At 50.0% G+C, this 27,616-nt stretch overlaps 1 protein-coding gene across 1 annotated transcript in view; it reads right to left on the reverse strand.

The window, feature by feature from the left end:
• The window catches only part of XPO1 (exportin 1), a 293,144-nt gene that overhangs the window by 53,267 nt on the left and 212,261 nt on the right, over window positions 1–27,616 (reverse strand). Inside the window, exons 8-10 of the mRNA XM_086927487.1 lie at window positions 4,904–5,038; window positions 784–943; window positions 606–702 (exon numbers count right to left, since the gene is read on the reverse strand). Coding sequence (XP_086783613.1) covers window positions 606–702; window positions 784–943; window positions 4,904–5,038 — 392 coding nt within the window. The remainder of the gene's footprint in view (window positions 1–605; window positions 703–783; window positions 944–4,903; window positions 5,039–27,616) is intronic.

Consider the following 27,616-nt stretch of genomic DNA (forward strand, 5'->3'; position numbering starts at 1 on the left):
AATTTATAGTAAATTTAAATACCAGGCATATGCAGGGCTAAAAGGAAGCATCAAGAAGAAAAACTTTCTTGCCCCAGTCTAATTTTTAGACGCTCTGTCTGGAGCGGCAATTAGAAAGCTATTTAGATTCAGTTTTGCAGAGGAGAATCAAGAGTCCGAAAAAATGCCAGATTGAAACAATTACAGGACTGCAATATGAGGTTGCGAAGACCAATGGATCCAGCAGAGACAGTGTAGCTTTTCTACTGTACTACCCAAAATGCCAGTGAAATACATTTTAACCATCCATTTCATTGTCGAAATAGGAGATAAAATGGATTTCAAAAACATTTAATAGGGCATTAAATACTCAAGTAGCTTTATTTAAGAACAAATTATGCTGCCTTTAATTAGGTAGGTTTGGCTCATGATATGTCTTCTTCGGTTACAAAGGTTTCCTGGATCATGTACTTGGAGAACTGGTCTTAATCTTTATAATGGAGAACCATAACTTAACATGAAGAGATTTGTTACGCACAGTCTTACCAGGCAAAAGTAGTAGATCTTGAAGTTTTGAGAGATCATCATTTATCAACCATTCACATTGCATACTGGACCATGCTTACCTTAATTTGTACGAGGAAATCCCTTAGGTGCTCCTTAAAAGCTGGAATATCTTGATTTAAACTGAAGAGCCCTGTTACAAACAGCTTAACCTGGGCACTAAAATAAATGACAATAATGAGGGCATTATCACAGACACTTCAGTTAGCTTGATCTGCACAACAGAAATTGAATACTTACTCTTGAAGATGTGGAAATGCAGATTTAAGCAGATTGGCAACATACTCTTGAACAAAAAGTTGATTATTAAGTGGATTGCCAGGATTTAATGGTGCATTTATTTTTCCTTCCTCCACTAAATTGAACATGTAAGCGAGTATTGAAGCGTGCATTGTCAAACCTGCAAGTGAACAAAGATATATTAATAAATGGGCATTTAGGGACACCAGAATGTTGTTTCTTCTATTTCTAAACATGCTGCTTTCGTTTTCAGTACTCTTGGCAGTCTCTAAAAACAAACCCGATATATCTTTTTTTTTGTTTCTTTTTATTTATTAAGAACAAACAGGAACTAGCTGCACTCTAGACATGTAAAAAATGGGTTTATTTAACAGTGTCCAGAAAGGCTTTTCATGGCCTACAGTGAAATAAAGATGCCCTCTTTACCGGTAAAAAAAACCCTGCCCGTTTCATATTCTGTTAATATTGAACAAACTACTTTCGGTAAGGCCATATCTGGCAAAGCCTATCTAACAGCAGATTCATCACTTTAGAATTCTCCCATGGTGTAAAACTGGGTCCGGACTTTTTTGTGAGCAGTACCCATGCGCGTCGTTCGGCTCCACGTTGCACAGCCTGTGGCTTCCGTGCCGGAAGCACATGTTACTACTTGTGTAACGATATATCTGTAAGAGACATTAGTTAGTGATAGATTCCTTACCTTAGAATATCCCCAGGCGTCAGACTGGATCAGGAAAATTTTGCGTAGCAATACCCCTGCGCATCGGTAGGCGTCGTCTGCGGCTCCGCATCCGTCGTCGTTAGCGCCGGAATGACGTCGGAGTACTTAGACGCCGCCCATGCGCTCTGACGTCAGTTCTGATACACAGCTTTTCCGCGCCAGATACGCAGAGCCATGATAGAACCAACACTGGTGCCATGAAACTAGGGCCCTGAAAGGGGATGACCTTAACCCTAGATATCGGTTCGCAGAACGGGGAGGATGGGTGGGTCGGTAAGGAATCTATCACTAACTAATGTCTCTTACAGATATATCGTTACACAAGTAGTAACTTGTGCATCTGAAAGAGACACGTTAGTGATAGATTCCTTACCTTAGAATAGATACCCCAGCAATACCAACCCCGGTGGTGGGTCTGCGAACCAATAATCACACCAGAAAGTCCTGGAGGACGGAACGGCCAAAGAAGCCATCCCTCCGGACTTGGCTATCCAGGCAGTAGTGTCTTGCGAACGTGTGCAGCGAGGCCCATGTAGCTGCCTGGCAAATGTCCTGCAAGGGCACTCCTCGGCCCAGAGCAGTTGTAGTCACCATGGCCCGAGTAGAATGAGCACGCAATCCAGCAGGGGGCTCCTTTTTGGCCATGGAGTAACATGCCTGGATGCACAAGATGATCCACCGAGAGATGGTCCTCTTGTGCACCACCTTACCCTTCTTAGCGCTCACGTAACCAACGAAGAGTTGGTCATCCACCCGGAACTGGCGTGTGCGATCTAGATAAGAGAGCGCACGTTTTGGGTCCAGACGGTGGAGCCTCTCTATCTCTTTCGAGGGATGCGGAGGCGGAAAGAAGGTGGACAAGGTAATGGACTGCCCGATGTGGAAGGCCGTGACAACCTTGGGCAAGAAGGAAGGTCTTGTTCGCAACACAACCTTGTCCGGATGTACAGAGAGGAAATGAGGTGTAGAAGAAAGAGCCTGGAGTTCACTCACTCTCCTGGCAGAGGTGAGGCAACCAGGAAGGCAGTCTTCAGAGTAAGAAGACTGAGAGGACAGTTATGGAGCGCTCAAAGGGAGCACACATGAGGTAAGTAAGCACAAGATTCAAGTCCCACTGGGGCATCACAAAGGGAACATGTGTGTGATGCCCTTCAAAAACCTATTTACAATGGGGGACTTGAACAAGGAAGGCTGATCAGGTAGCCGTAAGAAGGCGGAAAGGGCAGAAAGGTTCCCCTTGAGAGTGCCCAGAGCAGAGCCCTGCTGGGCAAGAGAAAGAAGAAAGAGGAGAACCTCAGAAAGGGGTGCAGAGAGTGGGTCCACAGCCTTTGCTGTGCACCATGCCACAAATCTGTTCCACCTGCAGGCGTACTCCGACTTCGTGGAGGGACGCTTGGCTGCCAGATTGATATCACAGACTTCGGGAGGCAAGTCAAATGGCCTCAACTGCCGCCGCTCAATCTCCAAGCTTGTAGGTGGAGACTGGACAGGTTCGGGTGCAGAACCGTCCCCTACTGCTGCGACAGAAGGTCCCCCCGAAGAGGCAGACAAATCGGGGGGATCGACTGACATGCAGAGTAGCTCGGGATACCAGTATCTTCGTGCCCAGTCCGGAGCCACAAGGATAACCTGGGCCCAGTCGCGCCTGATCTTCTTCAGCACTCTGGGCAGAAGTAGTATAGGCGGAAAGGCGTACAATAGACTGCAACTCCACTGCGACGAAAAGCGTCTCCGAGCAAGCGTCGCCTTGGACATTCTAACACGCAGAACTGATGACATTGCGCGTTCTCTTCTGTGGCGAATAGATCTAACCAAGGCTCTCCCCATTGCTGAAAGAGGCCATGCGCGACGTTCGAGTTCAGACGCCATTCGTGATCCATCATGCACCGACGGCTGAGTTTGTCTGCCCACGCGTTCAGGGAACCTGCCAGGAGTTGAACACCTGGGTCACGCCCTGATGTTCCAGCCACTGCCAGAGGTGCAGAGCCTCCTGGCATAGGGTCCACGACCCCACCCCGCCCTGTTTGTTGCAGTAGCACATGGCGGTGGTGTTGTCCGTGCACACCTGCACTACACTCCCCCCCCCCCCCCCCGGACAGAGAGGAGGAATGCCTTCAGTGCTCGACGAATCGCCCGCAGCGCCAAAAGGTTGATATGGAGCCGGGACTCCGCTGGAGACCAGAGGGGGGGTGGGTGGGGTAGAATAAGAAGAGCGATGACGCCTCTTCGACTTCTTGTGCTTCTTACCTGACGACGACTTCGACCCGGAGGAGTGGTGCCGACTCCCGGAGCTTTGGTGGCTCCGTCCCCGCGACCTGTCCCTCCACCTCCCGTGGGACCGGGACCTCACGCGGGGCCAACTGCCGGAGTTCGAGTCGCCTGCGGGACCGCTCCCGCCTGGCTTTCGAAGAAAGGGCCCGGCAGTCGGAGCAGGCCTTGTCGTCGTGGTCGACGCCTAGACAAGTCAGGCACAGGTGGTGAGGATCCGTGACAGACATGGTGCGGTCGCAATCTTCACAATGCTTGAAACCAGGCATCCCTACGGCACCGAATGGAGTCGCAAGACTTCGAGAAGGATCAAAAATGATCTCAAAAAAGTTAGTCAAAAGGTGACTGGGTTACTGCTTTTTCCAGATCTGCGCTGGCTGGCGCGGAAAAAAGAAGAACTGACGTCAGCACGCGGAGGCGGCGTCTAAGTACTCCAACGACATCACGGCGCCCACGAAGGACGAGGAGCCGCAGATGACGCCTACCGACGCGCAAGGGTACTGCTACGCAAAAATTTCGGATCCAGCCTGACGCCTGGGGATATTCTAAGGTAAGGAATCCATCACTAACGTGTCTCTTTCAGATACTACCTGTAGAGAGCATGGGAGTATCTCCTCTCCACCAAAGGAGACTGGAAACTATTTGCAAAGTGCTGGCAGGTTACCCAATACTTCGGTAGTCCTCCAGCTTAAGTTCTGAACACACCTCCCTTAATAGGTGGAGCTTGTACCACCATTATTAGGTTCACTGACTATATACATAATGGATAACATATTGCTTAGCACAAATACAATTCTTACTCTGCTTTTATTAAGTATACTAACTCTTTCCAACCAGATGGTGAGGAAAATGCAAGCATATTAAACTATGAAAAATCAACTACTGCAGACTTTAGGTGTGCCTGGTTAAATTGACCTACTAGCTGAACTCGATAAAGGGGAATGCATTAAGAATGAACATTCTATATGTAATTATCACCTAAGCCTTTGCAGAATAAGGTTGTAATGTTGCTAATAGTAACAAAGAGTGCACAGTCTACTTTGTTAAAAGGTTCTCTACGAAGTATTAGTTTCCCATCAAATATCCAACAAGCAAGACAGTCTAATACAGCATGGGTTTTCATAAACGTACCTGCAGTATGGGAAGTGTCAGTTACAACAGAGAAAATATGCTGAAGAATATCACAGAAGTATGTTTGATAGAAACTCTGGGCAGCTGCTTCTTCTTGTCCGACGTTTTGTAATAATGTGTAAAGTATTTGAAGGCCTGCAAGAAAAGGGAAAGAACAAGAGGCTAAATAAGAGTTCAAAGGTGACCGTATTAGTTGCTCATACCAATGTACAAGAAACATGAGGTAACAAGTTTGTTGACATCTTATCCACTTACCTGCTGTGCCTAATCCAGACAATCACTTGGCATGGATAACTTATCCTACCAATATCAGGCTTTTTATTAGGATCATAGGGCAGTTACTGGGCCTTACCCGGAGTGTGCCAGAGTAACAATACCTGTGCACTCCTAAATGGACAGACAAGGTGCTTTTAGGTTTCTAGTTTCAGGTTAGACAGGGTCATTAGTCAATGCTGATTTCAGAATGTGGAATTGCTAAGAAACCAGTAATCAGTTCGACCCAGTACACAATACTCAATGACTTTACTGTTCAGTTAGTGCTTTACTTCATAAAAATAATTGTATTTTATTTTTTTTAAAACACAAAGCAAAATCGCACGAGACACTTTTTAGGCCCAACCTCTTTTTCCTTCATGCTAGAGTATCGTTCAACAGGGTAGACCTTGGCCAAAGTTATACTTTGGTGGATGCTTCTGGCTGGCTTGAGTTTTAAAGGAAGCTTTCAGATACCCGAGAAAAATATGTGTGTGACTTGACAGGATACAGCAACAAGGCTTTATGTGATCTAGCCAACTGTACTAAAGGACAATGAAGCATAAAGGGTGTCAACCCTCTAAACCCCCCAAGTCCAAGGATTAAAAGCCCCTCTGCTCCAGCTCCACAAATGCCTTAGCAAAAAACAAAAAAAAAATAGATAAATAAATTAAAAAAAATAGAAAACCAAAACTCCAAGAAAACCATTTTGCTTATGCTAAACCCAGGTGGTCAAGTGCTCAGTAAATGACCAACTGAATCTAGAGGTGCAGAGGTGCGTGCACAAAGTCACTGTGGAAACAGTAGCCACTGGCTGTTGGCATAGGATAGAATTGTGTGACAACTGAACAGGGGAGATCTCGGAAACAATGCCAGAATGTGAATTCCAGATTCAGACCAACTTATTCCAAATGGGTCGAGGACCATGCCAGGAGATGAATACAGAATGTCTCCAGATTCCAATGGAAAAGCAAAAGAAGGTGAACAGAAAACCATAAAGGAGAGCAGTCCCACAGAGTTGGTTATGCATCAGTGGGTAACCGCCTCAACATACTCCCTCTTGCAATCTGCAGCCAGCAATTTGCTCTCAGGCTATGGGGTGTCGTCTGAAAGGTTTAATGATAAAGATTCTAGGTAGCCCAGAAGGGAGTAGATCATCCTCCCAAGGGTAGTCTGTGGCTCAAAAGGTGTGTCCCAGGGCCAAAAGAGCAAAGAGGCTACCTGGATCATAAGAGGAATGTGAAAATGTCTTTAGTGACTGATGGAGGCAGAGGAGATGATTTATGTGGTAATTGAAGGGACAGAGGATTTGAAGAAAATAAGGGGGCTTGGGGGTGGGTGTCATCCGAGGCAAACTCCTCGTCGAATCCCAGTCTTTCCTTTCGAGGCAGAATTCAATTTCAAAGTTTTATTCGATTATTTTATAACAATCATAAAAGCATACAGTGTTAAAAATACAGGATAAAATACACAGCAAAATTACACTAAATGGAGCAGCTCGGTTTGGAACAAATATTCAACCGCACAATCAAATATTAACAAATTAAACAGGCTTAAAACACCACACTTTTCCTATGGGACACAGCTTTTAGAATAAAGGTAGCGGTAAAGAAACAGGTATCCAAGGAGTCAAGTGCAAATAGTAAGTTCATGGCTTGGGCAGTAGTGGACACAGTATTTCTTAAAAACAGGTTTGAGATAACGTAAACGAATGTGCAAGTATAATGGACAGATAAGCATAAAGTGCAGTGTGCTTTGCTTGGTGGTACCATCACACGGGCAAGGACTTGGGCTATAAATTTTCATCTGTGGGAAAGCCACCAGGTTATGGGCAATGCCTAATCTCAGTCTAGTGATGACAAACTGGTGCGATTGTTTAGTGATTACTCTTAAATACATAGGTATACCCTGACCAACCTCCAAGTTAGAATGGTAAAAAACATGGGTTGAAAAGTGGCTACAATGGACTCTGCACAAATTAGATTTGGTCCCCAAATAAACATTTTTAACCTCCTGTTTGGGTACAATAACGGCACTCAAAGGGTCATAAAAAATGCCCAGATTGAAAATTTCATTGTAGGACGTTAGAACGTATTTTAACCAGGGGATCTTACAAACATTGTCCAGCCGGAGCCGTCTAAAATAATTCACCTGGTAAATCCTGTCTCGTCCTTAGCCCAAATTGACCTCCAAACCATAAGGGGTCTCAAGCCCATTAAATCTGTGAGATAATCCAGCCCAACCTCTCTAGGACTCAGTTCAGTGGATGCTGAGGAGGGAAGGCACAGGAGTCTTTTGAGGAACTGGTTCTCTGTGACTTGCAGATCCCCATGGTTGCAGTAGCCCCATACACCGGAGCCGTATAGGGCAATAGATGCGCATCTATGCCTGTAGATGTTTAACATATCAGGGATACGACGACTGCCCAGTTTTGATGCAAAGCGGAATACTTCCGAGGAGCTTTTACCCATCTTGGCCTTCACATTTAAAATCTCTGATGCCCATGACCCTCTATTAAAAGTTATGCCAAGATAACAAAATGTCTCCACTACCTCAATTCTATGTTCCTTAAAGTGGAATGGTTTAAGTGGTTTCATCTTTTTCCCACAAGCCATAATAAAAGTCTTAGAATTATTAATTTTTAGTTTTCTCCCCTGAATAAAATCATAAAAATAATTCATGAGGTTTTGGAGTCCATTCGGAGTTCTCGAGAGGAGGACCGGGTCATCTGCATATAGCAGAACCGGGACGGGGTGGCCATCAATCTGTGGGGAATCTGCTTGAACCCTCTTTAATTTGCACTCCATAGAATTTATAAAAAGGGAGCAAAGTAACGGGGCCAGCACACAGCCTTGCCTTATACCTGATTTAACCCTGATTTTCCTGGTACATTCCCCGGCCTGACCAAAGCGAATCTGGGCTGAAAGTTTATTATATAATCTGGCCAGGAAGTATATTATTGCTGGCGGGGCTCCCATTTCAAGTAGAGTGGACCATAACAGAGTATGATCCACCAGATCAAAAGCACTTGAGAGGTCAGCAAAACAGAGAAATAATGAGCCCTGTTTCGCTTTAGTGTATTTCCCTATAATGAGGTCAAGATTGATACACTGCTCAATTGTCCCAAGACCCTTGCGGAAGCCAAATTGGGATTCCGCGAGAATCTTATTGTCCTCCGTCCATTCCTCCAATCGCGCTATTAGGACCCTGCTCATGATCTTAAGTGAGGAATCAGGAGGGAGATAGGGCGGTAGTTCTTAGCCTCACCTCTATCTCCCTTCTTATAGATCGGAAGGATTATGGATTCGCTCCAGGCAGAAGGTGTACTATCACTGACTGTTGCATTAAACACTTGAGTCAGGAGCGGCCTCTAAAGTGCCTGGTTGGATTTATACAGGTCAACCGGGACCCCATCCGGTCCCGGTGCCTTTCCCCCTTTGCTCTTACCGATGGCAATTTCTACTTCTTGGAGGGTAATCCCCAGGGGTAGCTAAAGTTCAATAGGGGCGGCAGACGAGCTAGCACAGTCCTCCCTGGCTGGATCAAAAATATATGTGAAATATTGAACCCAGTTTTCCTCACTAACTTGGGTTGCAAGTATAGGGAAGTCTTCCTTTAGGAGAAAGGGACTGTTGACAGTGCTCCAGAAGAGCTTACTGTCACGCAGTACTGCTGCTTTAGGCCGGTTATCCCAAGCAAGCTCCCTTAGCTCTTGTTTTCTACAGGTAAGATGCTTTTTATATTTCGACCTGAGGTGTGTAATAACCTCCCTATCTCTGGGTTGTTTAGACAGAGCCCGCTTACGTTCTTGAAGGGATTTAGTGCAAGCACTATCAAACCAACCCACTGCTGCCCTCTTCGAAAGGCCTTTGGTGATGGTAAGGGATCTTTTTATGATGGCGCCTAGTTCCTCAAAATCAGCAATAATGCACTGGGGGGTAGCATCATAGTCCAAACATTCAAGTATCGCTTCAGACCCCGCTCCCATAATTTTACATAGCAGCTTCTCCGTATTATCCTCCCCACACCATTTGATACGGATACCATTCTGCCTACAGGGGATTATATCTTCTACTATCGTGCACTGAGCACTGGCCGGGGACCCCCAGATGGATGTCATCATAACAATGGCATTATGGTCGCTACTACCACAATCTACAACAATCGGGACCGAGCAAAATGGGGCAGTATGTGCTGATACCAGTAGATGGTCGATAACCGAGGCTGTGTTCATTCCTACAAAAGTTGGAACAATGTTACCCTCATTATCTGTAGCCGGGTATTGGATCAATAAATCAAGGTTAAGCATAAGGGAGTTGAGAGAGTCGCCGTAGGGTGTATGTGTAAAATGTGCCAGGTATTCCCCATTCTCCCCATCAAACCCACATACTTTTGTAAAGGAGTGGGGACAAGTATGAATATTAAAGTCCCCACCCCAAATTATATCAAAGGACTTATGGGTATCTTTACAGATATTCCTCAAAGCTAATTCGAGCTCATCCACAACTGAGGTATTTGTAGCATCAAACATGTTATTATAATGGTTGATCAACAAAGTTTCATAATCCCCTCCTGTGTTCCAAACTTAAAATTTGTGAATGGAATCCCACAGTCAAACGCGATTTCACACGAGCAGGAAAGTTCACAGAAAGTAAGGTTACAAGCCCACTTTTAGCCCTGCCCATGTTGGACCTTTGTGCCGGGTTGTTATATGACACAAAGCCATCGAAACTGATGTCCATTGTTACCCAGGTCTCCTGTAAACATAAGACGTCAAACTGGGAAAGGGATTCACTCCAGCCCAGGGACGTCGTTAGCCGATTCCAGCCAGCAACTTTGAAGCCAGAGATACGCGTTGTAGGTACCGTAGGCTCAATGACACTAATGGGTCCTATTGACTGCAAGATTTCAACAGGGTTGACCATAGAAGCTGAAGGGTAATGAGTGACAAGGGGGTCTACACCCCGAGATATTAAAGGGGTAGAAGGCATTATGGGTGCCGAGACCTTTGGTATACTTTTGCCCTTAACATCTCGTGAACTATTACCAGTATCAGGGGGGCTTAAGACATGGGTCGTAGGTAGTCAGTCGACTCCATCTAAACCGTCTAAACAACTAAATCGGTTAAAATCACAAAAAGGGGTCTCCGGAGGCAACAAAACCGGTCTTGCATCAAACCTTCGATATCTGCCCCACCGTTCAACCCTAGTCCAATTGTCTCTACCTCGATCACGGTACAAGGGGTGGGGGGGAAAGAAAAAAGACACTGGTAGCGTCTGAATGTTGGAATCGAAGGATCTATTAAAGCCTGCAAAAATGTGCGAGACCGTTCTAGGGTCTCTGAAACTGACCGTTATACAGTCCCCATTTATAGACTTTCTAGTTCTGCCCAGCCAAGACACCCTTCTAACCATGATAATTTCATTTTGAATGTGGGCCGGAAGAGGTCTGTTCCAGTTCAGCCATCTGACAACTTTACTTTTAAGGGATTGAAAATTCTCGGCTTCCCCTGCTTCCAGTGGCGGAGCTCCAGCCAGGACTACCATGAAGCGGTTAGCTTCAGGAGGCAGGACTGGCCTACGTGGTCTAGGGGCAACCTGTTCGGGTGCTGGGGAAACTATTTGGCTGTCGGTTATAACCCAGTTAGTAGTAGCCATAGATTGGGCTGGTCCTAAGGGTAGCAAAGGGGGAATATTAGTATTGCTAAGGTGAGTAGGGGCTAGACTGCCTGTTGGGGGACATGGAGGGTTAGTGGCGTCATTCGCTAAAGGGGGACCGGGGACAGTGAGAGTGGTTTGGGGGTTACACAAAGTATTGGGCTTGGGGAATTTAGCTAATATGGCAGCTGTGGTTCTCAATATTAGTAAGACGGAGTTCTATCCGTTCCATTTTGGACTCTAGGGGGAATAAAAGTGATTTAAAAAGAACTCCCAGGTTTTCTAAGGTTATATCCTTACTAGGTAGGGGGTGGGTTAAACCTAGTGAGGGGTTGGGGGTATCATGTTTAAACTTGGCTGTTTTAGATTTTCCACCCGATTTCGTATTATAGGGCCTTTTGCGTTTAGTTGCGGCCCCTTCTTTAACCCCATTTGACGTATTGTCACAGATAACATCGGGCTCAGGAGAAATGGACACATTGTTATCAAGAACCATATCTATTTCAGGGAGAATTTCATTGACCAGGATGTCCAAATCAAGAGCCCCCGGGTTAGTCTCCTGGGATGTTGAAGTTGGGTCAACCGCAGCCTTATTAATAGACTCTGTGGGCCGCTCGGGGGTTTTGGCATTGGCTAATGTTCCAAGGGAAGATCTCTTAAAAGCCGATAGTTCATTAGATAAGCGTTTTTCAAGGACATTTATTTCGGTATCAATTAGGGTATTTGCTCTAATCAAAAATTTCTCCATACCTCCGGCAGTGGCCCCTCCAGGTATGGAGGACTTGCTCCTAGTTTTGCGACAGGACATCTCCCCACACTAGAATTAGCAAGGGGAGGCAGCAGAAGTAAGAGGGGGGGCCCGGTCCGGTCAAGCCCGGTCACAAACGGGCCAGCCCTTGGCCCGGGCTTCGCCCGGCGCCGTCCCGCGATGCGCGGGTCGCTATTTGACTATATAGTTGATGTACGGGACGGGAAGAGGAACCAGGTGCGGCCGGTGTGCTCCCGCACAGACTGCTGGTCCTCGCAGTCCCGCTCCCTCGGCGATGTCACAGGTAATCCTCCGGTCCTTAGTCCCTCAATCGGCAGTGGTCCGGGATAAATAAATTAAATGCAGAGTCCCAAATGAGCAAGCTGGCAAGGAGATCAGAATCTGCCTTAGACCCACGGCTGCGAGCGGCAGAATCTCTGTGGGTTTCAGTGGGGTGGCATTGTATATGTCCTCCCAGAAAGGGGAAGGATGAAGTGGCATTGGTGGTGAAGAAATGCGTGGCATGTTCCATTCTGCCAGTAGATGATACCTGTGGCTCTGAGTCCCTTGTCTTCTCCATCACGCTGGCACCACACCAATCCTTTAAAGGCCTATTGGTCTATAGGCCACCGGGCCAACCTGGAACCTTCTTTGAAGAGTTCGAGCGGGTTATATCGGGTCTGGCCCTGAAAGCAGAACACTGCATTGTCGCCGGGGATTTGAATTTTCATATGGATGACCCATTGGACCCGGACACTATCAAACTTTTGGAGGCCACGGCCCCCTTGGGCCTTTCCCCTTATCTTCGGGGGCCAACGCACGATAAGGGACATACTCTTGACCAGGTCTTCTCGACATCTCCTTTGGAGGTGAAGGAGATTATCCCGGTGCTTTGGTCAGACCACAGGCTAGCCAAATTTTTGGTTAAAGGCACGGCGAAAACTGCTAATCCCATGTCTCTGCAACAGGGCCGAGCCCCTAGGGAATATCATCGCGTGACCTCAGCTATGCTGGCTCAGGCTGCTCTGGACCACCCATGCCCGCTCACAGGAGATCTGGAGAAGGACCTGGAGTCTCTGCAGGCATGGCTTTTGGATAGGCTAGGCGATCTTGCCCCGGTGATGGCCCCCCGATTAACACCGAAACGTGTCTCGGCTCCCTGGTTCACTGCGGCATTGTCGACCGCTCGGCAGCAATGCAAGGCAGCTGAAAGAGCCTGGAGATCACAATATGACCCTGTGGCAAGGCTAGCCTATAAGACAGCGGTCAAGGCTTACCAGCGGGATATTCGCCTGGGAAAAAAAGCCTATCTTGCAGGGAGGATAGAAGCCGCCTCCAACTCCTGTAAGGAGATTTTTACCATAGTCAGAGAATTTATGGCCCCTCGGTCCAATGCATCCCAAGGTATGCCCCTTAAGTCCTGGGCCTCTGATCTAGCAAATTTCTTCACCAGCAAGATTAAGCTTATCCAGGACTCTTTTCCACTGGGGGCGCCCGTGAGGCGAATCAACTCCGAGGACGATTCGGGCCTCGTGGCTCCGCTAGGCCCGACGCTGGCCGTTTTTCCATCTATCTCTGCCTCTGCCTCCTTAGTGCTTATGGGCAATCTTAAATCTGGGTCGCCCTTGGACCTCTGCCCGGCCAAATTCTTGGCAAAAATGGCGGAAGTCATAAATCCGCTGGTGAATCCTCTCCTGAATCTTTCGCTGAGCCAGGGATTGGTTCCGCAGGTCTGGAAGCAGGCAATGGTCATCCCATTGCTGAAGAAGCCTGGTCTCGATCCTGAGGCGCCGGTCAATTATAGACCGTTTTCTCTTCTGCCGGCTCTCACGAAAATTGTTGAGAAACACGTACACACTGTGCTCTCCAATTTTCTGGAAACACATGAGATTCTGCATGCCACTCAATCCGGCTTCCGCCCGAACCTCAGTACAGAGACCGCGCTCCTGGAAGTGTCAGAAGCCATTAAAGGGGTTCTGGACTCCGGGGGCAAAGCCATGCTGGTCATGTTGGATCTGTCGGCGGCCTTCGACACCGTCCCCCATGAGGGCCTTCTCGCAAGACTCTATGAGATAGGCCTAAGGGGGACGGTGTTCAGCTGGTTTTCATCTTTTCTAGCTGGTCGCCGACAAACTGTCTGGGCCTCCCCAGACTCTGCCGTGATGCCGCCGTTGGGAGTCGGGGTCCCACAGGGCTCTATATTGAGCCCGACCCTCTTTAACATCTTTATGACCCCTCTGGCGGCGTTGGCGGAGTCGTTCGGGGCCCAGATCGTATCCTATGCCGACGACACCCAGCTCCTCTTTTCTTGTAAGAGGGGAGGAGACTTCGATGGAGAGAGTATCCGGGATTGCCTTGGGGCTGTTTTTAAATGGTTCCAGCTAACCAGCCTCAAGTGCAACCAGGATAAGTCGGAGGTACTCTTCTTCGGGTGTGGGTCGGATCCTGACTGGCAAGCTTGGTGGCCCATTAACATGTCCCCCCCGTCCTGTTCATCTCAAGTAGCTAAGAACTTAGGGGTCAAGATGGACAAGGGTCTGACGTTGAGATCCCAGATCCTAGGGGTGACGGGCACATGTTTTGGCCTCCTGAAGATGCTGCGGAGGTTTTTACCCCTCCTGTCTGAGGAACACAGGAAGCTGACTGTGCAGGCTCTGATCGGGTCCAGGTTGGACTATGCCAACGTCCTTTACCTGGGCCTGCCAGAGTACCTGTTGCAGCGGCTTCAAGTGGTGCAGAACGCTGCCGCGAGGGCAATTTATGGCCTTAACAGGCGAGCCAGTGTTGCAAACTGATCGCTTTTAAGGCATTAACCCTGGCCTACAAGGCTTTCCACGCGGTGGGAGCCAAGTATCTCCAAAGAAGACTTGCCTTCTATCACCCGGCCCGCTCTCTCAGATCAGATTCTCTGTTTTTGGCGGTTGTGCCTCGCGTTAAGAGAGCTCGCATTGGAGGCCGCTCCTTTGGATTGCTGGTGCCACAGCTGTGGAACACCCTGCCGCTGACACTCCGTGGAGCCACTAGTTTACTTGCATTCAGGAAAGGCCTCAAAACTTGACTGTTTGCCCTCTAGGCTGTTCCTCTTTTCCTTTTCTGATTCTGTTTTCTATTTTGCTTTTATCACAGTGTTGTGTTATTCCGCTGCAGATCTTATTATTAAAGCGCCGGGACACTCTTTTTGAGTAGCCGTGCGCTATACAAAAATAAATATAACATAACATATTGGTTCGCAGAACGGGGAGGATGGGTGGGGCGGGTAAGGAATCTAATAACTCTTTTCAGCAAAATTTCATGGTATGTTCTCTCCCTCTTTTAATCTATCCCTTGGCGCCGGGAAACCCACTGCGGGTAGCTGCGCGCCTTATTAGTTTAAATAAATAAATAAAAACTACTGTTTCTTACAGATATATCGTTACCGAAGGTAAGTAACTTGTGCATCTGAAAGAAACAGGTTAGTGTTCGATTCCTTGCCTTAGAATAGATACCCCAGCAATACCAACCCCGGTGGTGGGTCTGCGAACCAATGATCACACCAGAAAGTCCTGGAGAACGGAACTGCCGGAAAAGCCATCTCCCCGGACTTGGCCGTCCAGGCAGTATTGTCTTGCGAACGTGTGCAGCGATGCCAACGTAGCTGCCTGACAGATGTCCTGCAAGGGGACTCCCCGACCCAGGGCAGTAGTAGCAGCCGTGGCGTGAGTGGAATGGGCACGTAGCTCCACAGGAGGCTCCTTTCTAGCCATAGAGTAACAAGCCTTGATGCACAAGACGACCCATCGAGAAATGGTTCGTTTGTGCACCGCCCGTCCCTTCTTAGCACCCATGTAAGCAACAAAGAGTTGGTCATCCACCCGGAACTGGCGTATGCGATCCAGATAGAAAGAGCACACGTTTAGGGTCCAGACGGTGGAGCCTCTCTTCCTCTTTCGAGGGAGGCGGAAAGAAGGTGGGCAAGGTGATGGACTACCCGATGTGGAAGGCTGAGACTACCTTGGGCAGGAAAGAGGGTCGCGTCCGCAACACAACTTCGTCTGGATGGACAGAAAGGAAAGGAGGTTTAGAAGAAAGTATGGAGCTCACTCACTCTCCTGGCAGAGGTGATGGCAACCAGGAATGCAGTCTTAAGATTAAAGAGACGAAGAGGACAGTTATGAAGTGGCTCGAAGGGAGCGCACATCAGAGAAGTCAGAACCAGGTTCAAGTCCCACTGAGGCATCACGAAAGGAACAGGAAGGAACATATGAGTGATTCCCTTCAAAAACCTATTTACAACTGGGGACTTGAACAAAGAGGGCTGATCAGGGAGCCTGAAAAAGGCGGAAATGGCAGAGGTAGCCCTTTAGAGTGCCCAGAGCAGAGCCCTGCTGGGCAAGAGATGGAAGAAAGAAGAGAACCTGGGGGGGGGGGGCGCTAGAGGGCGCGCACACGGAATGGCCGCCTAACGGTGAGGCTCCTGTTCCCTGGAGAGTTTATCCTTCAATAATCATACCTTACTGGAGGGAGAGTGTCCCCAAATGCAACTGCTTCGGTGACATATACGACATCTACACTCGGTCCAACTTTGTGATTTCTAACTGCAACTGGGACTGAGAAAGTGAACCTGCTGGAATCCCCCAAAGTTGCCACTGGAACTGGCGGGACTCGAGGATCGGGTTACTGCTGCCAGGCGAGGCCGGGGATTGACACGAGGCGACAGGTCCTGACCGTTGCCCTCGGCTACGGAGGCCGAAAAATCTGCATCTGTCTGCGCGGCGATTGACCCCCCCCCCCCCCCCCCCCTGCCTACTGAGGACCCCCTGCCCCCCCCCCCCGAGCCCTGGTACCTGGGCGGCATATAGTACTGGATTTGCCAGCCCTAGCGTTGCTAACACACACACGCGTACCTCGTCCAGGCGGTCGGGAAGGGGCGCCTTGGGAGAGACTCAGCGCTGGACGCGAGGAGTGCTGGGAGGCCCCGTGGTCATCGCTGTGGGCTAAGGCTGCTTTCAAGTGAGACACCTTTCTCGAATTGATCACTGCTGGCAGCCCGAAGGTACGGTGCGCTGCTGGGGGTAGAGAGACTGCCGCTGTGGATGTGAGAAGGTGGCCTGATATGCAGTGCTCACTATTCTAGTGAACACTATGTATCAGTCCAGCAACCCTTATTGATGATTGGTTGTAAGTCAACCTTATAGACCAGCTATCCTAGTAGCGTGGATACGAGCAGTCTAAGGCTAAAGACTCGAGAGGGCGTGTTAAGCCAGCTGTTTACCACACATATACCCCTTGAATACCAAGTGAAAGGACACCACACAAGTGTTATGAAAATAAACAGTTATTTATTTAAAGATCACAACAGCCCTGTACTCTTTATGAGGACAGGGTACTAAGCACAAACCAAAACTCTTACAAAAATACTTAAGTTAGCACAGTATATACAAATGCCCGAGGGGCACGGAAAACCATATACTCTGAAAGTGGAATGCGAAATTCCTAGCAGGTAAGTACAGTACTAATAGCTTTTGGAATCGCTAGGACTTGACTAGGGAATCGTTAGATTACTTCTAGGAGGCCTAGGGGACTCGGGTGCAGTGTGTGCACTCTCACGCGAGATGCGGGACAAAAGTCTATGGTAGCTAGGAATTAGAAAGTTAGTGTTCTCGGGCGAACCCGACCTGGTAGGGAGAAAACGAAAGTAGATTCTGACCCTTAGATAGTGAGGCTATGCTGGGGCACCGAAATGCCGAAATTACCTAGCCCAGGGGCTGCAGCTGCATAGGTCTGAAAAGACGTCGGGAATCCTCGTAGACGGACCAGGAGCCGGAAGAAAAGATGCTGGCCGGTGACCAGTGAAGAAAGTTCAGTTGGATCCAAGCCTGGATCTCGAAGACAGATGACACCTGAAAGCAGAGGGGACCAAGTTCGAGACTACTAGCCAGTAGTCAGTGGGCACCAGGAGGGCACCGGATGGTAGCCACCTCGACAAGGTGAGTGGGTGACGCTTGACTCGAAGATCTCACGGACCAGGAGGCGTTGTCGGCGACCAGGATGGAGGATCGAGCTGTCCCACGAAGATGGAAGCTGTCGGCGTCGCTGGACCCAGGATTGGGCAACAAAGCCTTGGCAAATTCAAGCCCACGCGGTGGACCTAAAATGGCGTCTGGAGTGGACCAGGAGGGTCCGGGGTGCCTCTCTTGAAAAAGGAAGCAAGGGCCAGTCTGGAGCAACCAGACCAGCAGTCGTGAAGTCGTTGGGCGTCGTTCAGAAGGCCACAAGCCAGCCGGCTAGTAGCCAAACAACGCGGTGCACAGCAAAACAGCAGAAGGGCCCCACGCCGATCGTGGAGATGCAGGGAGGCTGATCTTGGGTGCTGGAGCTGCGCAGGGTCGGGGCTTCTCGGACCCCAAAGCACTCACCAGTGGAGGACACGGTGGGCTTGCAGTAAAGATGTCGTGCAGTCTTGGCGATCGTCGGTCCCTTGAGGTCTCGTCGCACTCACGGTTCTCAGCTTGGCTGTAGAGGTGAGTAGAGGTCAGAGGTGCCAGGGAAGCCGGGTCTCGTCGAGCTGGGTCGTCGGATTCGTGATGAAGGACTTGCAGCAGACCGCAGTGTTCTTTAGGATGGTGCCCGCTTGATGCAGGGTGACTACTCCTTAGCCACAAGGGAGAATCTTGAAGAAGAAATCGTGAAGTCCTTTCGAAGAAAGTGGTATCTTGATTCCAAAGATGATCTAATTTTAACAGGGGGCCCGCTCCTATCTTTATACTAAAAAAGGGGGCTGACCCGGTGACTAGGTCCTGCCTATGGGTGGGACTAGGTGGGGGGTGGTTACACCCCTCAGCCATGCCGGACTTCCCCAGGCCAGGGGCTGGTGTGCCCCTGGAACTGGTTCAGACCGGCCTATGCGTAGTGAGCACCGGGGTGCCACTCAGCAGTCACCTTCCTGTAAAGCCCTGCCTACCCAGGATACACAAAACCATGTCTGGGACGGTGCTAGCACCGCCCCTGACAGGAAACCCTTTGTCCAGGCTCCCCTCGCTGGAAGGACTCCCAGCTGCAGGGGGTCAGACTCGTGTCTGTGGTGGCAGCGTCCATTTTGTGGAGCTGAGGCTTCAGTTAACTTTAACCGGGGTTCACAGTTACATACATGTCGTGTCCCTCTAGAAGGGTGGAATGCTAACCCCGTCGCCAGAATTGGCGAGGGGTTAGTATTCCAATTCGTATGACACCTTACTCGACATGTTTTGATAAAGCAATACCAAAGATAGCATTTAACCGCGAGGATTATAATGCACTTAAGAGTATATGGTATGCGATATCATGGAACAGCTATTAGGACTTGATTCCGCAAGCTGCAGACAGGCTCAGCTCATGCCAGAGCACCATCTCACACGATTCCAAGCACTCTGCCTTCAGGATTGTCAAGGCCTGCCATAGGAGTGACTGATAGGAATCTGTGTGTCCATTTTAGGGTTAGGTATAGGTATACTACACCTACAGCAAAGGGTGATTACACGACTTTGCCCCAGCTGTCATGCAGCCAGTTGTGTCAAATTTAGGAGGCCAGCCAGGGGTGGCATAATACATGCTGCAGCCCCTGGCAGCCCTGGGTACACCCATGCCCTGAGTTACAGGGTCTGATAGGGTGGCCCAGTACCAATTGGAAATGTACCTAGGGTACATGGAATCCATTTTAAAGAGAGAGCAGTAGGCCTGGGGTCCTGATTGGCAGGGTCCCAGGTCGACTATGTCCAAAACCAGCTAAAACACAGGGCAAAAAGTTGGGGGCAACCATAGTCAGGATGTACCTTCCTACAGTGGACACCTAGGTGGAGACCGCTAATGACGTACACCGCCGGGTGCTATGGGCGTTGGTAATGCCTGGAAGCGGTTACTGATCCTTTGGCTCCTTGCAGTGCCTGGCACTCGAATTATTCTCTCGTCGTGGGGACACCTGCTGCACCATTACATTTGCTAGCCCCCTGCTCCTAACGTGGCATATCGAGATTGGTCTGAGCAGCATTGGTGGAGACGTGGAGAGGGGCTGCTCCATTCCCCGCAATAACGCTGATGTTTGGAACTGCAGAGCGGCTAACTGCGTTTGGATACTACGTACATAGAGGCGACTGCTGCTGATACGCTAAGTGCACACTGGTTCGCCACCATTATACAGTGCACAACCGCGTCCGAATAGCCTATGTTTCGAACAGCACATATTGATGAGGCAGGCGACAGAATATATCGGTGTGACCTTGCTTTTGACGGAGGCCTGTGAGGACTCCTTGCTGCACGTGGCTTCCCCGTCACCTACACCCTGACTGGGCAGCACTCCGTGTGGCTTGCACATCCGATGCGGATTAACAGCACTGAGGAAATATAAATTTTATGGTCAAGAAATGTTCCCTAACGTGTACCCCACCGTCTCCATGTACGAGCTTAAAGTGCATGTAACTTCCCTCCTGTGCCAGCTATGAAGACGCAAATACATTTGCGTCCAACGTTAACATGTCCTCTTTCAGATCCACCCTGAACGGGTTGAATATTCAGTTCCTAAGTATGCCTTGCCAACGTCTTTATGTGGTGTACTTTACACGTTTTTCAGCTCTGGCGAAGTAGGCCCTGAATTCTGCCATCGAGCCTTTTCCTGTCTTCTGACTCTGAATGTCTCAGCCTGGGCCTGCTTCTGTACCCGTGACCTCTGCCTTACTCCCTGCGCGGCTAACGGCGCTTAGCTCAGCCTGTTGCCTGCCAAGACTGTATTCAACCTTCGAATTATCTGCTCCGCTCCTCAAAAATACATTCCTGCCTACTAGTTCAAGTAAACATCCTTCCAGCTGCAGAGCAAAGGGCCCGGCCTCACTGTCTCCGTGCAAGTAATTCATAGCTCCTGTTACCATGGTAGGCCCATGCCCCCTCGCATCTCATGCAGACACGTAGACGCTTATACACGCACTCACAGTCAGTATAGAATAGCCTCTGCCCAAGAGACCTTTCCCTCTAGATAATATGGTTCCCAAACATCAGATATGATATAGGAACGAGTTGATCTGACATGCCAGACTTCTGTCTCTTTCCTCTAGTGTAAATGTCAAGTCCCCTGCACCCTCCAGCTTCACGTCAATCACACGTCATGTAGCTGCGCGCGTATCCAGATCTCAGATTTCTGCTGACATTGCAAAGATTCTGCTATGTACCCACCCACTTGTGACACTTTCATGTGACGTTTCTAGCACACACCTCTGTGTTCACGCCTTATGATTACGTATTGCTAACACGTGTGTGCTCTTATCTTGTTTCTCTCAGCTGTTACGCCTACTGTATTGGTTTCCATTATATGATTTGAGTATAAAAGTTATGTATTGTCAATAAAGCATTGCTCTATCCCTTCCTGAACCCCAGTGGTGTCAGGAACCCGATATCCGGTTCAAGAACCATTCCTTTTTAAGGAATAAAACCCCTAAGCACTCTAACACCACGGACTCTGCGTCTTTCTTTCCGATTGAGTTATTCTATTTTTAGTACTTACCTGCATAGAAATTAGGACGGTAATTAAATATTTACCACAGCACAAGAGGGCACGAGCTACAGTACTGTTGCAATACCTCGCATAAGGGCGTGCCATAAGGCATCGTGACCCCCCCATTTGGCCAGAGGGGGTGCACTCTTGCACCGCAGGACCCCAAGGTGGCGTGCAGTGACAGGCGCAGAGGCACAATGGTGCGACCAGATACTCGCCAACCGAAAATTAATTTTGATACCGCGAAGAAAGGGTCGAAGACGACGGAGGAACCGAGGCTTAGTGGAGCAAGTGTTACTGATAAAGACTCTCCTCCTGCGGAACTAGACATGCACCATCTACTGCAGGAGATGCGACAAGGTTTTGCCACAGTAGCACAGAAAGTGGACAGAATGTCCTCCAGGATGGAAGCTCATGTGCATAAAGTAGACCAACTTGAGGAGCGGATAACGACAACAGAACAACGTATCTCAGATAATGACGATTTCACCGCGTCTCATACAACTCAACTTGCCTGCATGTACAACCTACTATGGACTATAGCGGCCAAAAATGAGGATTTGGAAGCACGTAGCAAACGCAACAACATCCACGTTACAGGCATACCGGAGTCCACAGACATGGTTAGGATGGAGCTATACATGCAGAAACTCCTCAGAGCGTCGGTGGGGGAGGATGCTTTCTCACCTCAAGTCATTGTCGCAAGGGCACATAGATCACTGGCCCCCATACCTAAGCCCGGAACACCGCCGCGACCTATCATCGCTCGTCTGCTGAACTATCGCGATCGGGATGTTGCACTGAGAGCAGCCCGCTGTAGGAGAGTAGGGTCTGCAATCCTATGATCACCCAGATTTTTTGCTTTTGTTTCACTGGTTTACGACTTTCTCTGGCTGTGGGCCTGCTAATCAGACCCACAGCCTGGCTGTTCTCTTTCTAAATTACGATATGTACCCTAGGTGCATTTACCAATTGGTACTGGGCCACCTTATCAGACCCCGTAACGCAGGGCATAGGTGTACCCAGGGCCGCCAGGGGCTGAAGCATGTATTATGCCACCCCTGGCTGGCCTCCTAAATTTGACACAACTGGCTGCACGACAGCTGGGGCGAAGACGTGTAACCACCCTTCGCTTTAGGTATAGTAGCTCTATATCTAACCATACAATGGACACCCGAGTTCCTATCAGTCACTCCTATGGCAGGCCTTAACGATCCTGAAGGCAGAGTGCGTGGGCTCGTGTGAGCTAGGTTCAGGCCCGAGCCGAGCCCGGTTGCAGCTTGCGGAATCAAGACCCAATAGCTGTTCCATGATAACGCGTACCATATCGGTAACTCCGGTGTCGCGTTATCAAGGCATGTCGAGTAAGGTGTCATACGAATCGGGGTGCTGCCCTCTCACCAATGCTGGCGACGAGGTTAGCATTCCACCCTTCTAGAGGGACACGACATGTACGTAACTGTGAACCCCGGTTAAAGTTAACTGAAGCCTCAGCTCCACAAAATGGATGCTGCCACCACAGACACGAGTCTGACCTCCTGCTGCTGGGAGTCCTTCCAGCGAGGAGCACTTGGACAAAGGGTTTCCTGTCGAGGGCGGTGTTCGCACCGTCCCAGACGGGGTTTGTGTATTCTGGGTAGGTAGGGCTTTGGCGAGAAGGTGACTGCGGAGTGGCACCCCGGTGCTCACTACGCATCTGCCGGTTAGAACCAGTTCCAGGGGCGACAGCCCTGGCCTGGGGAAAGTCCGGCAGGGGAGAGGGGTGTAACTACCCCCCTTCCTGGTCCCACCCTTAGGGCAGGACCTAGTCATGTACCCACCCCTTTCTTTAGAATAAAGGCCGGAGCGGGGACCCTTCCAAATTAGATAATCTTTGATTCAAGAACTACTTTCTACGAAAGGACATTCAAGACTCTTCTCAAGATTTCTCCCTTGTGACTAAGGAGTAGTCACCCTGCATCAGCGGGCACCAACTAAGAACTCTGCGGGTTGCTGTAAGTCCTTCCTCAAGGAATCCGACTGCCCAGCTCGACGAGAACCGGCTTCCCTGGCACCTCTGACCTCTACCCACGTCATCAGCTCAGCTGTGATCTGTGGGTGCGACGAGACCTCGAGGGACCGGCCATCATCAGAACCTGCACGCTCTTAAAACCAGCACGACCATCGAGGTAACTCTCTGGTGAGTGCTCTGGGGTCCGAGAAGCCCCGACCTTGAGCCGCTCCAGCACCGAAGTGCAGTCTCCCAGCATCTCCACGATCTGCGTGGGGCCCTTCTGCTCGCTGCTCAGCACGTTGTCTGGTCACTAGCCGCTGGCTTGTGCCCTTCTGTGACGACATCCGAGAATCATCACTGCTGGTCTGGTTGCTCCAGACTGGCCCTTGCTTCCATCTTTGCGAGAAGCACCCCGGACCCTCCTGGTCCACTCAAGACGCCATCTTAGGCCCACCACGTGGCCCTGAGATCTGCCAAGGCTTGTTGCCCCATCCTGGGCCCAGCGACGCCGACAGCATCATCCTTCGTGGGACAGCTCGCACCTCCCCCGTGGTCGCCGACAACGCCTCCTGGTCCGTGAGACTGCAGAGCCTAGCGTCGCCCACTCACCTGGTCGAGGTGACGGCCAACCGGTGCCTTCCTGGTACCCTCTGACTACTGGCTAGTAGTACGAACTTGGTCCTCTCTGCTTTCAGGTTTCATCAATCTCCGATCCAGGCTTGGATCTCTACGAACTATTCAGCACTGGTCGCCGGCCAGCAACTCCTTTTCTTCCGGCTCCTGGCTCGTCAGCGAAGACCCCGACGCCTGTAAGACTTGTGCAGCCGCAGCCCTCGTGGCTAGGTAACTCGGCATTTCGGTGCCTGCATAGCCTCCTTACTCTAGGGTCCTGAGTCCCTCGCTTCCGACTTGCCTTATCGGGTCCGCCCGAGACCTTAATCTTTCCGTGTCCTCGGACACTTGTTTTAATTGTGCACTTGAAGTATTTGCTAAAGAGATTTGGTTTGTGCTTAGTACCCTGTCCTCATAAAGAGTACAGGGCTGTTGTGATTCTTAATAAATATACTGTTTATTTTCATAACACTTGTGTGGTGTCCTTTCACTGGGTGTTCAAGGGGTACATGTGTGGTAAACAGCTGGCTTAACGCGCCCTCTCGAGTCTTTAGCCTTAGACTGCTCGTATCCACGCTACTAGGATAGCTGGTCTATAGGTTGACTTACAACCAAACACCATAAGGGTCGTTGGAACGATACATAGCGGTCGCTAGAATAGCGAACGTTGCATATCGGGCCAACTTCTCACACCCGCACTAAGCAGAACCTGAACTACAATGGTATCACCTTTTCTATCTATCCTGATTTTACTCCTCTAGTGCAGGAGGAGAGACGCAAATTCCTGGATGTCAAAAAGAAACGGCGCGAAGCCCAGATAGACTATGCATTGCTTTACCCAGCGAAGCTACGGATAACGCACCAAGGAAAGCAGCGATTCTTCCCAAACCCGCAGAAAGTGGAGGACTACTTGAAAGCAGTCAGGAAAGCACAGAGGGGAGGTCAGGGCAGGAATGCCGAACATGAGGACGACCCACCGTTAGCGGATGACAACTGATGCAGAGTACCTCCAACAAGATAGGAAACTTAGACCCTGTCCTGGATGGCTAGAACTTGAGAACATTGTGTCCGAAGGCTCGGAAACCACACTGAAGATGGGGACATTCGGACTCTTCCAGTGGTAAAGTACTCCAGGGACCACTATCCCTCCTTGGCCTCCACCGAGGGTAGCACAGAACAGGAGGCTAAAGGGGGGAGAAGTGGCTGTGCGCTCTTGATGTTTCCACTACGGGTATACCCCAAACATAGGTACAAGTTGTGGTTGCTGCAGGGGGGTGGGGGGTGGGGGGTGGGGGGGGGGCAGGGAGGGAACGGGTGGCTGCTGGCTTGATTGGGATGCAGTAGTGGGAGGGGGGCAGGGTATTGTTGAGGGGGGGGGTGCAGTTGTTTAGACTTTGTGGTATTATGCTTTACCTGAGAAGAGATGGTATTACAGATAATGCTATGGCACGTTGCAATTCTATAATGTTTTTTTAGCTTATGGCGGGGTCAGGGTTAGATGCGCAACTGAGCTTTATGTCATGGAATATCAGGGGCCCTAATGCCAGAAAATGTCGAAATGTGATTGCATACTTGGACCGTCACCAAGTTCAGATTACCATGTTGCAGGAGACGCACATATCACCGCAGACACGCACCACATTTGCAAGCAAATGGGCCAACGTCCGTGTTTTTTCGTCCTACTCCACTTACGCAAGGGGGGTGGCTATACTGATTAGGCGCAACGTGCCATTTCAAGTGCATGGTGAATTATCAGATGTGGAGGGCCGCTTTGTTATGATGTGGGGACGCCTAGGCCGTGACACCATTACATTGGTGAACTGTTATGCACCTAATATAGATCTGCTAATTTTCTTTACCACATTGTGGGGTAAAATCCTGGATGTAGGGTCCCGGCATGTTATCTGGGGGGCTACTTCAACGTGGCACTGGTACCTCACCTGGCTAGGGCAGATAGGGCATTACAAGCCTAGATCCAGGGAGGCCCTGGTGGGTGCTATCACGGAGGGTAATTTGGTAGATTGCTGGCAATACTTACACCCTTTCCGAAAAGAGGGCACGCACTTCACGTCACTGACAGGCACATGGGCGCGACTGGACTATTTTTTTTATGTCTAGAGAGATTAGTGCGGGGGTGACCAGGGTGGCACATTTACCAAGGACATACTCTGACCACAGTCCGGTCCTGGTACACCTACAGGTGCCCGGATGGGACAATCCCCGATCACACTGGATGCTACAGCCTGCGGCCCTGTTGGCTCCTTTCTAGCCAGAGAGTAAAAAGCCTTCATGCACAAGACGACGCATCGAGAAATGGTTAGTTTGTGCACCGCCAGTCCCTCCTTAGCGCCCACATAACCAACAAAGAGTTGGTCATCCACCCGGAGCTGGCGTGTGCAATCCAGATAATAAGAGAGCGCACGTTTTGGGTCCAGACGGTGGAGCCTCTCTTCATCTTTCGAGGGATGCGGAGGCGGAAAGAAGGTGGGCAAGGTGATGGACTGCCCGATGTGGAAGGTTGTGACTACCTTGGGCAGGAAGGAAGGTCACGTCCGCAACACAACTTGGTCCGGATGGACAGAAAGGAAAGGAGGCTGAGAAGAAAGAGCCTGGAGCTCACTCACTCTCCTGGCAGAGGTGATGGCAACCAGGAATATAGTCTTAAGGGTAAGAAGACGAAGAGGACAGTTATGAAGTGGCTCGAAGAGAGCGCACATCAGGTATGTCAGAACAAGGTTCATGTCCCACTGAGGCATCACGAAAGGAGCGGGGGGGGGGGGGGGGGGTGGGGGGGGGGAAGAGCGAATATGAGTGATGCCCTTCAAGAACCTATTTACAACGGGGACTTGAACAAAGAGGGCTGATCAGGAAGCCTTAAGAAGGCGGAAATGGCAGAGAGGTAGCTGGGCAAGAGAAAGAAGACCAAGGAGAACCTCAGAAAGAGGGGCAGAGAGTGGATCCACAGCCTTTGCTGGGCACCATGTCACAAATCTTCAGGAGGCAAGTCAAATGGCCTCAACTGTCGCTGCTCAATCTCCACGCATGGAGCTGGAGACTGGACAGGTTCGAGTGGAGGACCGTCCCTTGCTGCTGCAACAGACGGTCCTCCTGAAGAGGCAGACGAATCAGGGGATCGACTGACATGCCGAGTAGCTCGGGATACCAGTATCTTCGTGCCCAGTCTGGAGCCCGGTCGTGCCTGATCATCTTCAGCACTCTGGGCAGAAGTGGTTTAGGCAGAAAGGGATACAACAGAACGCAACTCCACTCGCGATGAAAAGCGTCTCCGAGCGAGTGCCGCCTTGGAAATGCCAAAGTGCAGAACTGATGACATTGCACGTTCTCTTTTGTGGCAAATAGATCTAACCAAGGCTCTCCCCACTGCTGAAAGAGAACTTGCACCACGTCCGAGTTCAGACGCCATTCGTGATCCATCATGCACCGACGGCTGAGTTAGTCTGCCCTGGCGTTCAGGGAACCTGCCAGGGGTTGAACCACGAGGGTCACGCCCCGATGTTCCAGCCACTGCCAGAGGCGCAGCGCCTCCTGACATAGGGTCCGTGAACATCTGCACTACACTCCCCCGGACAGAGGAGAGGTATGCCTTCAGTGCAAGTCGGATCGCCCGCAGCTCAAGAAGGTTGATGTGGACCCGGGACTCCGCCAGAGACCAGAGGCCTCTGATCTCCGCCTCTCCCATGTGGCCCCCCCAGCCCTTTCTCTTGCAGAAGTTGCAAGTGATCCCCCGACATGCGGTGGTACTGCGGTGGCATGGCTGGAGGGGTAGGCTCGAAGGGGAGGGAGTAGCCCCTTCAGACGATTTACAGCACCTACCTGTCCGATGTGATGGTGCGCCATTGGAGGAGGTGATGGTGAACGCTGCCCCCCACTGGCGTCAAATGGGCCTGAAAGCTCCGACTTAGACGGCTTTGAGGCGGATGCTGTGGGGGTGGAT

This window comes from Lissotriton vulgaris, chromosome 6, assembly GCF_964263255.1.
Source record: "Lissotriton vulgaris chromosome 6, aLisVul1.2, whole genome shotgun sequence".
NCBI lineage: Eukaryota > Metazoa > Chordata > Amphibia > Caudata > Salamandridae > Lissotriton > Lissotriton vulgaris.